Raw genomic sequence first — 15,109 nt, forward strand, 5'->3', positions numbered from 1 at the left:
AGTAATATATATCTTTGAGTGGAGCTGGAATTGAATTGTGTATTTGATACAAAATTAGTATATATTTACAAAAATTGAATTATATATATATATATATATTAACCTACTTTACTGTTGAGACTTCCTTTCAAAATAAAATACATCTAGTTTCAAAGAAGATCCTCCAACTGCAGCAGATTAAAAAAAGAGGTCTGATTTCTATCTTTTTGATTTTGTTTGCCATCACCTTTTTTCATCTTCTATCAGGTATAACCAGCTTTGGTGTAGAATTGAATTAAATACAATCATCTTTACATGTAAATGTAATCTTATATTTTAAGAAATTTGTCTCTGAATAGTAACTAAACACTGCTGTGTTGCAGAAGATAATAGATATATTGATACAAATTGATTGACTACAACAAATTAAGCAAAACTACCAAGCCATTATTTATTCAATTTTTTTAACACATTTTTTTAAGCTGAAAGTCTGCAGTGAACAGTTTATATCAGGAGTCCAGGCTCCAGAACCACATGATGGCTGCATGTGGTTCTGGAGTCATGTCTGGAGTTTTTGCTTTTGATCTCTTGGAGAAGTGTGCCATGTTGGCCACATGGGGGAGCTGTTGAGACGTGGTGACACAAAAGGAGGAAATCCTGCGTGAGATCAATCAACCTGTGAATCTGGAGGAGAGATGCACTGAATTAAAACTTAACCAAAGTCACTCTGGGAGAAAAAAAAAGTAGGAAGTTGTAATATATGTGGTCACACTCTGCAACACTTAATCTGAGGTTAAAAGGTAAGTGGAAAAGGAGAGTTTTAGTCAGACTTTGAGTGACAAGTCCCCTGCAGCGCCTCATTAAGTGCCTTTCTTTATTTTCTTCATTGTAATGACAGTCCCTGTCATTTTTCTCACTGCTGCTGGTGTGTGCAGTCAAACAGGGAGAGTGCATTCATCTACTAATCCTGCTATCTATTAATTAGCGGGGATGGAAGATCAATTGCCTTTACTTTGTGAAGCTGCTTCAGTGGAAAGGAAGGAAGTTGGAGTTTAAATCACTTCTCATGAGTGAAATTATCAGTAAAATGTGTGATTTTTCTGAACGTTCAAGCAGACTTATGAGTGAAAACTTTAAAGAAAGCCTCAAAGAAATGTTAATAGTGTGTTTTTATTTTGTTTACGCAACGATGAACAAAAGAGAAGGAAGAACTTCACTTGAAGAATACGATTTCAACAAATTCCCTTTTGGATTAACGATTTACTAGTTTTACAAATAAGGGTTTAACTATTTTAATTTATTTTTTGAGGAATGCACAGATGTGGAACTAACTGAGCAGAGATTAAATGATAATAAACCATTGGGGTATTAAAAAGCACGTGCGTAAAAACGAATAAATTCTCCTGTTTAAGTTAAAAATCTGCATCCAAAGGGACTTTAAGGATAAATTAAACAACAAAACACATTCTAAGTCTTTGAAAAACGCAATGATATCCAATTCAGAGAATTCTAATAGATGCAAACCATGGAGGTTTGTTTGCGTTCCGCAGCTCCTGTGATCCATCAGACTGATCCACTGATCCAACTAGTGTCTGCATCCGGGACTACAAGCCAGCTGCTCTCACGGGGGGAACATTTCAGCATCACGTGGACACTCTCACAGTATCCAGGGGCCAATCATTAAGTGTGCAGCAGAGTCTTGGACCTCGCTTCTGGCTGGACAACTGTGGAGCTGCGGCACACGCGCAAAGTGGCGCACTCACTCTTTGGAGTCTACGCGTCTGGCTGTTCGCGGGAAGATTGATGATCCTTTACGTTAAATGACTTAAATTTAGATGTTTTTAACATTAAAATAAATAATAAATAAGGACAGCTATTAGAAACAACATCAATGGGACAACAAAAATCGCGAGAACTTGGATCGCTCCGGTTTAGTTCTGTCAACTTTCCATAGACGGTCCTGAACTGTCTCGGTGCGCGCAGCAGCAGCAGCAGCAGCAGCAGCAGCGGAGGAGGAGAAGGAGGAAGAGGAGCAGGAGGAGACTGGATGAAGCAGGAGACGGGTCACTGAGGAGCAGCGAGCTGGGTGCGAGTTCCCCATCAAATCTAAACTCTCCAATGTATCCCGACAGAATGCTGATCATTGGAGTTCTGCTCAGTGTCTTCTCTCCAGGTAGGACGCTTTTTTCCATCCTGATAAACTCCATAATCGTTTATTTCCCCAAACTTAACCAGGAATATTGTTTAGAATTCTGATTAATCAATTTCTAAAAGTTGCAAATAGATTTTAGTTTTCTAAAATAAAAATGAATGTGGAGGAAAGCATGAGATGAAAATCGAACTTAAAATTCAATCTTATATTTTAGAAATGAATGACATCATACTGAGATTTCTCTTTCCCTTCAAATGTACATCAGCAGTTAATCAACTAAAAGGTTTAAAATCTCCTGCTGACAACTTCTAACATGAGGGGTCTGAGAGTGTGAGAGCTTCAGGAATCTTTGATGATCAGATGGACGGGGGGAAAAACTGAGATAGTTGACACTTCAGTGGACAAATTTGGATTCCTTCACTTTCGCACGCACTGAATTGTGATTGAAGTCAGTAACGGGGAAGGGGGGCAAAGATGAGGTGGAGAGCTCTGTGGTTATTGATAGCCAGTTACATCATTCACCAGATCAGTGAGCTCCTGCTAAGTGTCGTGGCTGCTGGCTGATCTGTGCCCAAGTTCACTAAGTGGTCTTCACATGGTACAGTAGCAGCTAGTGTGCGGCATGCAGCACCGGCTCGGCTGAGTCCAAGGAAGCTCAGATGCTGCCAGTTGGAACTGTTTATTGGAGATTTGTATCACAAATGTGATAAATGCTTTCTTGTGAAAATTTAAGCACCTGGCGCACCACTTAGTGTGTCAAAGCTACCTGCCAGGCACTCAGGTGGAATCACTCCAAAAAAAAATAACTTTTTTTTCCCCCTCAAAGTGCTAATTAATTGAGTTCTGAATCATTACTCATGTAAATGGGACATTCTGTCGTTAGTTCTGCCTTTACACCTGACTGCAAAATAATAAAAAAAATCTTTAAAAAAGATAACTTAAAATGTCTGTGCTGAATTATTATTATCTGGTCGTAGAGGAATCTGTCAGAGAGCTGCAGACAGTTTTCTAGACTGTTAAGTGTTGGTATGATGACACTCTGTCTTGCTGTGGCTAATCTATAAATAGGCATGCCCTCCATTTCAAGCAATGTTATTTTTTACTTTTAATGTCTCTGACGTTGTTCTGCTCTGTGACCTCAACAATGGCGGTGCAAATCTTCTAGAATCCCAGCATGTCTGAGGGCAACATTTGTTAAAAGCTCAACATCTACTGCCGGACTTCCTCTATTAAATTCACTCATATTTTTCTTAAAAGTGTTGTGAAGTAGAACACAAAAAAGTGTAAACAAACAATGTGAGACACAAATGATTTTTAAATTAAAAAATAAAGAACTATTGTTATTAAATGACACCTACCTGACTTGGACTCATGGCAGAAAGACCTCTGTGGATTAACTCAGAAGTCCCACTGCAGAATACAACTGCTAATTGAGTGTTGCTATTTTGGTACCTCATTAATTGGACTTGATTGAGCCGTAACAACGGTTGTCATAGATTTATTATAGCTCATTTAGAGCCTGTGTTAAGTTACACAGGTCCTCAATGGGATGACAAAGTTTCTCGGACTAATTTTCCTCACTATCTGTCACGATCTGCTCTATTATTTTACCCACAAGTCTTTGTTTTCCTCTCACGTGCTTATTTTTTGTTTAATCCATTGGCAGCAAATACTATGTTTGAAAAAAGGAACAAAAAAGCTTTTTCAGAGTCATCACCGAGAACTAATAATTTTAATTAGAATCCTCCAATCAAGTATAACTCCAACGTGCATCAGCATGATACCTGATTACTCTCTGTCAAGCTCATTAAAACGAGTTTCTTCAACGCTAATTTGTGTCACTTATCAGTCACTGCAGCGACTTCGTTCCGTCTGCATTGCTGCATGGAGTTCTTCAAACAAAAAAAAACAAAAAAACAAAAAAATGTCCAGACCGATGGAAGCTGCCAGTGTTTGTGTGCAGCCAAGAAATTGTTTGGCACGATAAGATTTCGGACCCCACTCAAGCAGCAGCAGCAGCAGCAGTAGGTAGAAGCCTGAGAATCTTCCCTCCCGCTCCAGACACCCTGAGCGGCTGATGCGTTGAGCCTGGAGTGCTGTGGAGGAGGGTCCTGTGTGAAGTGAGTGGCACACCTCATTAGGTGAGACATTAGCCATGGACGAGGTGCACTCTGTCAGAACATGAAAGGAAGATTTCTGCACCCACTTCTTTAGGAGTCGCCACTGCTATTTAAATCTGTAAAACTTTGAGTTATTTTTCTTCCGCTTTTTGAGGATGCACAACGTTTGTTCAAAAAGATGGGAGCTACAATCGCCTTTTTTTGTGGGGGTGTATTGCTATATACATTTTTTAAAAATTTTGAAAACACCACTTTCTGTCAAACCAGGCTCACTAACGATACCTTGTTTATGCTTGTTCAAAACATTCATTTACATTTTTTTATAATGCGTTCTTTCAGAGAGTGTGCAGCTGTTTTAGAATAAAAAGTTTAAGGATGAGCTCAATTTTAAACATTTTTTTGGATAAAAGTACAATAATACCAAGTACTTGAGCTTTTTGCCCTGTGATGGAGTGTCCAGGGTGTACCATTGACTGTATTTGTGACTCCTCCCCCCTGGTGCTCCAAACAGGAAGTACCCGCTGTCTCCAAGAAGCCAAAATCTCATAGACTCCATGCTTACTCTGTTACCTTTTTTTAAAAAAACATGCTTCTGCTAATCCTATTTTTTTGTTTTATTTTTTTTTTTTTTTATCACAAGAGTCATAAACTGTCCAACCAGACGCCTGAATAAAACACGTGGTCTCAACGTTTGAAACTTTTTAATCCCACTTTCAAGTGGTAGGGTTAGAATTGTTGCCCCAGAAATGTTGACTCAGACCGACTTGGACCAATCCCTGCTTACCGATGGCCTCTGGCTCCAACATGGCGACACCTATAGCATGAACAATTTGGCTTCATTTTGTTGGAGCCAGACGTAAGTCATTTTCTATGAGTGACGTCACACTCATCAAATCCAGTTCTCATTAACAGTCAGTGGGAGGTACCCTCCAGGTACTTGGGTAGGCTCCAGCAACCCTGTGACCGTGCACTGGTAATTGATTGGCTTTTATTGTGCTAACAGAAAGAGGAGGGGTCAACAAGAGTTAGAATGAGTGTCTGGGAGGAATAGTGAAAAGGCTATTAAAATGACAAAAAACGACAGAGATAGAAGTCATCTTAGTGCGTAATAAATGAGTTGTGTAGTCCTAAAAATGTAAACCTTAATAATGCATAAACTGTTTAAGTGATGAGCTTAAACCAGTGTGTATTCCTGTGTTGGCCCCCAGCTTAGATAAAACGCAGGGTTGTATCAGGAAGGGGTAAAAATCTCGGCCAAAAACCACCTGAGAACCAATTAAAGCTGATTTGCTTGATATGTATGTGTAACAACATTTGTTTAAATATGTTTGGATTCTGTTTTTTTTTTTCTTTTTTTTTTTTATTGTGTACGTCTGGAATAAAATGTATTTCTTTTGCAGGTCAACATTTATACCAGCAAAAATGTGTGTTTTCACAAAGGAAAAAGTTTTGATAATAAAAACTTTATTGACAAGATTAGAGATAATTTTGATCCATTTCTCAACACAGAATTTTATAAAAGTTTGACAAATTGAATGCCTATATTGCTTGTCTTATGATTCTTTGAGTCAAAACTCTTGGATTTAAATGTTTCAATAAATTGCTTACATCTCTTAGTGTTGGACGAACAACTAAAAACACATTTCTTAATGGTGTTTGAATCAGTTTAGTTGTTTCATGTTTTGGTGAGATGGTGCTAAATTAACAGCTTGATGGTTCACCAGTTGGAGAGAGGGTCGCTGCCAAAATACTTGATCAGATCATTTAGATTCATGAGATCATTATGACATCCGACATGGTTTGATTTATTATCATTTTATTAAAATTTTAATCAAAAAACAGTCATTTTTGATTAAATTTGTTTTCTACACAACTGAACGGAACAAAGATGAACATTTATTGGTAAAATGAAAAATCAAACAGAAAAGTGTTAAAAGGTCCTTCTTTATGACAAATTTATGAATGGAAATAGCAGGGGGTTTTTTTTAAAGTAAATTTCAATTCAAGTCTTGGGTTTGTTAGCAAATCCCTATTTACTAGATTTCAAGCGACAGCTTATATAAATGGCAGACAACCTAATTACCTGGATTGGGGTTAAAAAAAGGAAAATTGAAGTCACTTAAAAAGTGATTTTGTCAGACATTACAGTGTTGAGACAGGGATGCACAACCGCTGTTAAGTCAAAAAATGAAAGTGCACATAGGAGAAGAAAATGTGCTGAACGTTTTGAAAGGGTTTGAACGTGCGTCTTCTGTCAGGAACGCTTTCTCCTGCAGAGTCACCATATGGAACAACTGCAACTAGAAGCAGTGACTGTCAGGCTCCCACTGAGGAGGAGAAATGTGAGGTGAGGGCCAGTTTTCACGTATTTGTGTGGAACTCCTGTGTGACTTCAGCTCGTCCATCTGCTCCAGTCTATAAATGTCCGTGAAGGGGTCTTGATAAAGCTCAAAAAGATGTGTAACCATGTCTAAAGTTGCTATTGCGAGCGGCCGACCGTAGTCCTACAACATTCTGCCTTTTAAAGAGTGGTGTAAATGCCCTGGAAGAGGCTTGCAAACAAAGAATAACTTAACCACAGCATTTAGAGTGTATTGATTAAAGCTCAAGATTCATATCCACCTGAACTAAACTGAAGACTAAAAAACTGCTCTTGTATTCAAAGCCATTTCATGGTTATGCATGTTAAAATCATCACATGCCCTCAAAGATAAATGAACCACAACCACCACTGAGCTGGAAGCAGTGATTTTTAGATTAAAACACTTAGACAGAGCAAAAAGGTTTTTGTGTGTGGTTGCATTTCCGAAAATAAACCATTTTTCAGTCAGGCTCCTGCAGGATGGAGAGGTTCTGCTTTAGGCTATCATCCTGAAAGTCCCACTTCATATTATTTTCTATTGTAAAATCGTTCCCCGTGTTTTTTTTTTTATTATATTCATGCAGTTTTTAGCCAAAATCAAAATATTTTTTTTAGCAGAGGAAAAGGAGCTCATTAGAAATTTGCCACTGAGTTGTGGGTGGTATTGTTGGTGTAGAAGTTAGCCTCACCTAATTTCCCATCAACCCTTTGTTTACACTATCTTGCGCTAACCTCAAAACCCAAAGCTAACGTTAGCATAGCACAAAAACGGCAAACCAGGTGGAAGCTCAGACGAGGAAAATTAAAACGTTAATGGATCTATTTATCTGCAAGTGGATGCTTCAGAATTGTAGCGGAGAAGGGAGACTAGCTGTTTTTGACTCCAAATACTCAGTAACTACTTTTTTTCTTTCTTTTTTTTACTGCCAGATGGATGTTTCCACATTTACTGCCAATTTTTTTTTAAAGAAAAAGTCTTCAATCATGGATACAAGAAGAAAAAAACAATAAAACAACTGAGATACTAATGAAAACGTAAGCATTTTGAGGCTTTTTGAAGTACACGAAGACGTCAAGAGTTTGGAACACAGCTTTGACAGTTAGGTTAATAGGTTGTGCTCTCAGCTGAAGTAGTTGTCCTTTAGCTGCTCATTGAAAAAAGGTTGTTCTTTTGGCTCTGACATGCAGCTTTTGAAGTCAGTGAGAAACCACAAAACCTACAACAGATATGTCAGTTTGAATGTGGAGTGGATTGCTGTCACAGTGCCAGAGGTCAGGAAGACTTTACAATGCAGCATGTGTTAATGTGTAACATGAGAAAGGCACAGTAGCAATAATAATGGCTCAGACTGCTTCTGTACATCAGCACACGACTGTCTATTTTAGATGTTCACCTTTTGGCACATCCCTCCAGGGGTTACCACAGCAAATCAGTTTTCACTGATTTGAACATTTGGCATAGAGTTATACGTCACATGCTCTTCCCGACACCACCATGTATTTTATCTGGCTGGGACAGGCACTAGGAGACTCAAACCTGGAACTCCCAGTTGCTACATAGTTAGAAGTGAGCGCTAAGGGTCTTACCCAAAGACCCACACAGCATGAAGCTCATTGTGCACCCTGGGAATCAAACCCTGTTTTTCAATTTGCAAGTCCTGCGCTTAACCAACTTAACCAATAGCAACACGCTACCCTGGATTAATTTGTGCACACAAAATACTAACTGACAGATTGTTGTGCACCACATACTAATTTGTGTGCACTAGATACCAATTTATGTGGACAAAATGCTAACATGTTAGCAAAAGATGCTAACTTGTGCACACAAAATGCTAACTTGTGCGCACAAAATGCTAACATGTAAACACGAGATGCTAACTTGTGCTTACAATATCCTAACTTGTGCACACAAAATGCTAACATGTAAACACAATATGCTAACTTTTGTGCACAAAATGCTAACATGTAAACATGAGATGCTAACTTGTGTGCACAAAATGCTAACATGTAAGCACGAGATGCTAACTTGTGCACACAAAATGCTAACAAGTAAACATGAGATGCGAACTTGTGTGTACAATATGCTAACTTGTGCACACAAAATGCTAACATGTAAACACGAGATGCTAACTTGTGCGTACAATGTCCTTACTTGTGCACACAAAATGCTACCATTTAAACACAAAATGCTTACTTGTGTGCACAATATTCTAACTTGTGCACACAAAATGCTAATATGTAAACACAAGATGCTAACATTTGTGCACAAAATGCTAACATGTAAGCACGAGATGCTAACTTGTGCGTACAATATCCTTACTTGTGCACACAAAATGCTACCATGTAAACACAAAATGCTAACATGTAAACACAAGATGCTAACTTTTGTGCACACATTATCCTAACTTACGTGCACGATATGCTTACATTTAAGCACAAGATGATAAAATTGTGTGCTAACTTGGTCCGCGTCTCATGAGAACAAGGTGCTAACTTTTGTGCTCAAAATGCTAATTTTTGGCCACAAAATAGCATGTTAGTGAGCACCAAATTTGAATTTCAAGGTTAGTTAGTTAGTTAGTAATGTCACACCCTGTCCAGGGCTCCATGTCTTTGTTGTGCTGTTTCATTTTTTTTTCCTCCTTTATGATCATGTAATACATTAAAAGGCAATCGTTTGATTGTCACTTATGATTGTGATTCTAAAACTGTCCGAGAAAAAAACATGTATTTTTGTTGGTTTTGTCTGGATACACATCTCTCTTAAACATCCAATCAAAGCTATGTTTAATAGTGATAAGTTGGCAGGTTAAAAGAGCTCTCATGACCTTTTTGTTTTGAGATCTGTTCAGATTATATCTCGCTTCTTGTTCAATGACAGTCCGTTGATTTCTAGTCTATGGCAATTTTGTTCCTGCATTTTTAAATTTTGGATTTTAAAACTCTAAACTGGGCTATACCAAATCGGTCATTGCAGGAAAAGGTTCCAGACTGAGTAGGTTTCCATCAAATTTGGCTTTGTTTGAACATACTGGACAGGATATAAAGCATTTGGATTGGATTTTTTTCATAAATATTCAGAAGGAAATATTGTTTAAAAAGTTTCAATTTTAAACCTCTCTGTGTCCTCCTGCTCATATAAATAAGCATTTGTGCTCCAAAATTAGAGACTCTGCCTTTCCAATCATCAACTCTAACAAGCACTGGTTAATCAGGTGTCACCATGAAATGCTTTTTGTTTCTGCATTTGTGTGTGCGACAGGTTTAAGAGTTAATCAAGCTACGCAGAAATGCATCATACATAATGCAATAATGTTTTCGATGAACTAAAAGTGAGCGTGAAACATTGTCATTTCTAAAATCCACTGGATCAGACTAATTTCCTGCCTGAGAGATCAAGTGAGCAGCTCAATCGGGAAGCCAATCCATGTTGGCTAATTGGTTATCTGTTTTGTTCTCCTCTTTAAAGACCCATTCTTGATAGAAATTGTGTTTTTTGGTGTTTTTAACATGTTCTTGTGGCATTTTTCTGATGATGGAGGACATATATTGAGGAAATAAAGCTTAAAATTGCATTTCTGTATTCAGATCTCTTGAGAATCAACAAAAAATGCAGTTTTGTTACTTAGAAAATACAATGGGTGGGCCATAAGGTCCCTGCTCTGAGCTCGTAACATGGAGGGCTGGGTGTGGCCACCTCTTTTTATTTTGGCTAAAACGGCATAATCATAATTAAAAGACAGCTTAAAATAGATCAAAACATGATTGGAGTATGTCTTTAATATATGTATATGCAAATGTATTTGCATTTGTGCATCTTTGCGTGATTGTGAGTGAATATTTGAAGGAAAAGTTGTCTTTTGGGTTAATTTATTCACTTTTAGAAGAATCTTTATTTCTATATTCTTGAGGTCCTTGAGGTCTTCCAGTCAGAATCTTTTAACCATCCCTAAAACCCGCTTTAAGACTAGAGGGGACGTCTCCTTCCAAGCTGTTGCTCCTCGTCTCTGGAACTCCCTCCCACTGCCGTTGCGCCAGATCAACTCCGTTGAGTGTTTTAAATCCCAGGTCAAGACATTTTTATTCAGGAGAGCTTTTAGTTGATCTTAGCCCTTGTTTTATCATGTTTTACTGTATTTTACTGTGTTTTTAGTTGTTTTATTACTGCTTATTGGTTTTATTCCCCTGTGTTTTCTGATTTTATGTTCTTATGTTAAGCACTTTGTGATCTGTTCTGTGAAAAGTGCTATAGAAATAAAGATTCTTCTTCTTCTTCTTCTTCACTTTTATACTTAATTTGAGCTGGAAATTATTTATCAGATCTTTTTTTATTGATGAAATGCAAACATTTTGGTTTTAAATATTTAAACTTTTATTTTGAAAGCATTCAAAGTTGCGTACAAAATATATTTGATGTCTATAAGAAGGATTGCAACCAACTGACTGCACTGGAGATGAATGAGCACAAGTAGTAACAAGTAGTTGCTGGCATGTTTCTCTTTTTGCTCCATTTTTTTTTTGCTTTGCTGCAATTTCCCTCTCGAGTCTGTGACTTCCTGTCGACGAGTTTCTGCTGTCACAAAGCCTGAGCACATTTCATATCATAATCACACTTTTACACCACAGTCTCCACTCCAGTTAAATTACTGCCCAACAATCTGGACACTCGGCGGCCCGTCCCACGTGTTTGAAAGGACGGAAAAGGAGTTTGCAGGAGAAGTGTTGCTCCATGTGAACATCGGCCGTGTGTGTGGTGTGGCGTTTGTGACGTTAATTCTCATCAGCTCTGCCTCACAAATTCTATTAATCACTCCAGCGAGAAATCAATAGAGTGTATTACAACACACATATCACAGTAATTCATCTCCGCTTTCTTTTTTCTCCTACCTCATAAATGCACTTCCTCAGTTTGTCTTTTTACCTGCACATATGCCACAAAATGGGCTTTTTGTGTTATGATCCTTGCATCCTTTTTTCCTGCAACGCACATGATGATTGGATAAAATCTGACAGAGCTGCAAATGCGACAGTAAATGGTTGTACGATGACTTCATTCATGAACACTCGGTGCTCATGGGAGTGTGGATGAGCAGTGAAAAGCTTTCAATGTGTGATCGTCTTGATTCATCAGCGGTTAAGCCTCAGGGGAAAACACTGAGAAAGAATAATAAAGATGTTGTTCGGTGCCCAAACAACAGATTAAGTGAAGCTTGTTTAAACTGCAGCTAAACACTGTGGGATTTAACACGTTGGCGTAATTATGAAAATCCCGTGGCTGGCAGACAGACAGGTGATCATCTCTGCTATACATCCTGGGGTGCTGTGACTGTGACTCACAGCTCTGTGTGATCCCAGCCCCCCCACCACCTCCTATGGAGTCACTGCGGTAGCTTTGGAAGTTTTCCTGCAGCGACGATGAAGCGCGGCTTCTGTTTATGATATGTCTCATACCAAGGTGAGACGCGGACCTCAAGCAGCGCCTGAGATTGCAAAACATGCAGCAGCAGAATTGTACGGCAGCCGAGCTTTGTGGCGCCTCTCAGCAGGAGCTTAATCGAAGTGTGTGACAAATCTAACACAATTTAGTGTGTGTGTCTGCATACGAGTTCATGTGATATACAGTATATCTTGAGGCATAAGTATATCTAAGGATAAGACAGGTATTTGTTAATAGGTGCTTTATTTTTACATCTTTCCCTGCAAATGCAGTGTTATAAGTAGCAACAAAATAGGATGAAGTGGGAAAATTGTTTGCACAGTGTCAACCCCAACTACTTTCTAAGTCTGGAATCATTGTGCACATGTAATTTGTGGGAACAATTATGTGTCATGTTGGAGAAAATTAATTTCCTCTCCATCAGAATCGTTTTTTTTAGCTTTTAGTTTTTTTTCTTCCTTTGTCTGCCTCAGGCTGTTCGGGTCTTCCCGCATTGTGTTTCTCATAGAGAAAAAAAAAAGTGAACATTATGAAACGATTAGCTGTTTTCCAATCATTCCAGTCAGAAATGTATCGATGAGAAGCCTTTATCGCAGAGGACACATGCGTAGACACATTTAGAGCGCCGCATTTGACCTGCACGTGTTAATGTGATCATCGTTTTGCATATGGATGCATTAACTTCAGGTCATGGCTTGTGTTTTTCAGGACTAGCAGCTGCTGCATTCCAATGGGAGGTGGGGTGATGTGGGGAAAGCATTGTGTGAAAGCAACATTGGAAGCCAGAATAACATTTATTGCTGGGAAATGTTGAATTTCCACAGAGAGCGCCTGACGTCGGAGTAAACCTTGCTCCCCGTGGATGGGCTCTTTGCTGCAAATGGCTTTGCCCCCAGCTGTTGGAATGGCTAAAATCCTTACAGTTTTTCACGTAAAAGCATTATAGGAAGGTTTTCCCTTTTTTTGCTTCAATAATGAAGTTGTTAAGTCTAAGAAATTTTTTTTCTGGATTTCCAAGAAAAGTTTAGTGGTTGTAAATTATGTTTTTGCATATCTAAAAACCACCGGGCACTTGGCTGTGAGAAACAATTTACCAACATAGTGTGCAAAATGATTTTTGACAGAATAGTAAAAGGTTCAGAATGTTAATGCAATGAGGTAAGGATCTAAAAGAAGCACAAAAAACAGAGAAATTCTTCTGCTGTAGAAACATGTGAGATAGATTTGTATATTCTATCACACAACAGTCATTTGCTGTTCAAATACAAATTTTTTATTGTATTTGATTGCATTTTTTTGGATTCTACAACAATCTTGTTATGTTTAAGTTGACTTTTATTGCATATTTAATTCAATAAAATCTGCTACAAGACTTAGTGTTTTTTTTTTTTTTGAAAGGAACGTATCCAATGTAAAAACAATAAATAGAAAAATATAACATTGTTTTAATCGTAATATTTAATCATGAATCAAAACTTGTGTCATTTTTAGGGTAGAGGGTACAGTAGTTTCTGCAGTATTTCATTATAAATTTGCCTCTGAGTTGGTAAGGGGAAACCCCTTTCCCTCCCCATTGCTGAGAGTTCTCTGTTTACACTCTCTGCTGCTATATTACAGTCGCTCACACCCCTCTGTTAGAAGTGCATCCTAGTAGCTGTTTCTCCATCATGCACACCTGAGTGTGAGCATGGTGTGTGGAGCTACTGGCTCGCCCAACGTAATTTTTAAAATCTCCTTCTGATTCACATTTATCCATTTTCTAAACCTGTTTCATCCCTTTTGGGATCACAGGGATGCCGGGACAGGATACACCCTGGACAGGGTGCCAGTTTTGTTGCAGGGCCTCAATCAGATACACACTCACATTCACACCTAGGAACAATTTAAAGTAACCAATTAACTTATGAAGAATGTTTTTGGATGGTGGGAAGAAGTTCCTGGAGAGAACCCACGCTTGCATGGGGAGAACATGCAAAATCCTCACGTTCATAATTCAGTTTCAGGTCCCCAAGCAGGGACTTCACCTAGTGTCTTCTTCCTGTGAGGGAAGAGTGCTAACCACTGTAGCTCTGATTCACAGTAAAATAATACAAAAAAAAAAAATGCTCAGAAATGCAATTTTAAGCTTAATTCTCTTCATATATGTTCTCCAGAATAAAAAAAAATGCCCAAAGAACATGCTAAAAACATTAAAAACACATAAAAAAGTCAGAGTGGGTCTTTAATTCCTACTAGAAACTAATGTTTGCAAACGGTTCCTATGCAGGAAATGAATAAGCAGTCAGTGGAGGACCTTATTTAAATTTAATTTTGAGCAAAACCAGTTTGGTGTGAAAATATCAATGAATTAATACAAAACATAGTTATAAAATGCAAAAATACTTTGTAAACTTTTCAAAAATATCTGTCTAAATAATCATATATTTCATTTCATCTTCTTGATTAAACTCTATTGCAACTCTTTAGACTTATCTCACCGTTTTCATTTTAAAAGTAATTCCATTTAAGGGCTAAACTGAATGCTCCAGCTGAAGCTTCCACCCCTGCTTTTCCTCCAGGTAGTTTTGCAGTATCTGCATCCTTGGACTGTCTAGAGGCGGAGCAGAGGTGCCTCCAGGACCAGTCCTGCATGGGACTCTACCAGCTGCTGGAGTACTGCTCGGCGGAGGAAGCCGTGTCGCCTCTCGGTCCAGATGCTCGCTTGGAGTGCCTGGAGGCTCAGAGCTCACTGCAGCATTATCGCCCACTTCAAGTTTGCAAGTGTCAGCGTGGATCTCGCAGGGAGGAACACTGCCTCAGGGTCTACTGGACTGTGAGGTTTGGAGGTGGGTGAAAAACTGGCATGTGTGCAGAGCAGCGGGATCTTTAGAAATCTGCTCTGTAGTTTATGGGTCTTTCTGTGCTCTTAGTGTATGAAGAGTACGAGGTGTCGCCGTATGAGGAGCTGGAGTTAAACCTGGTGAGAAACATTGAGATGTATCGAATGGCCTCCATTGTTGCAGGTAGATTTTTGGATTTAATAAAGTTCTATTTTTCTATTGCACACATCTTCATTA

At 38.6% G+C, this 15,109-nt stretch overlaps 1 protein-coding gene across 1 annotated transcript in view; it reads left to right on the forward strand.

Moving 5' to 3' along the window:
- The first annotated feature begins 1,690 nt into the window (after positions 1 to 1,690).
- LOC112142823 (GDNF family receptor alpha-4) overlaps positions 1,691 to 15,109 on the forward strand; it is a 31,429-nt gene continuing 18,010 nt past the window's right edge. The window contains exons 1-3 of the mRNA XM_024266408.2: positions 1,691 to 2,152; positions 14,612 to 14,878; positions 14,963 to 15,055. Coding sequence (XP_024122176.1) covers positions 2,098 to 2,152; positions 14,612 to 14,878; positions 14,963 to 15,055 — 415 coding nt within the window. The 5' untranslated portion in view covers positions 1,691 to 2,097. The remainder of the gene's footprint in view (positions 2,153 to 14,611; positions 14,879 to 14,962; positions 15,056 to 15,109) is intronic.

This window comes from Oryzias melastigma, linkage group LG14 (genome assembly GCF_002922805.2).
Source record: "Oryzias melastigma strain HK-1 linkage group LG14, ASM292280v2, whole genome shotgun sequence".
NCBI classification, from domain to species: domain Eukaryota; kingdom Metazoa; phylum Chordata; class Actinopteri; order Beloniformes; family Adrianichthyidae; genus Oryzias; species Oryzias melastigma.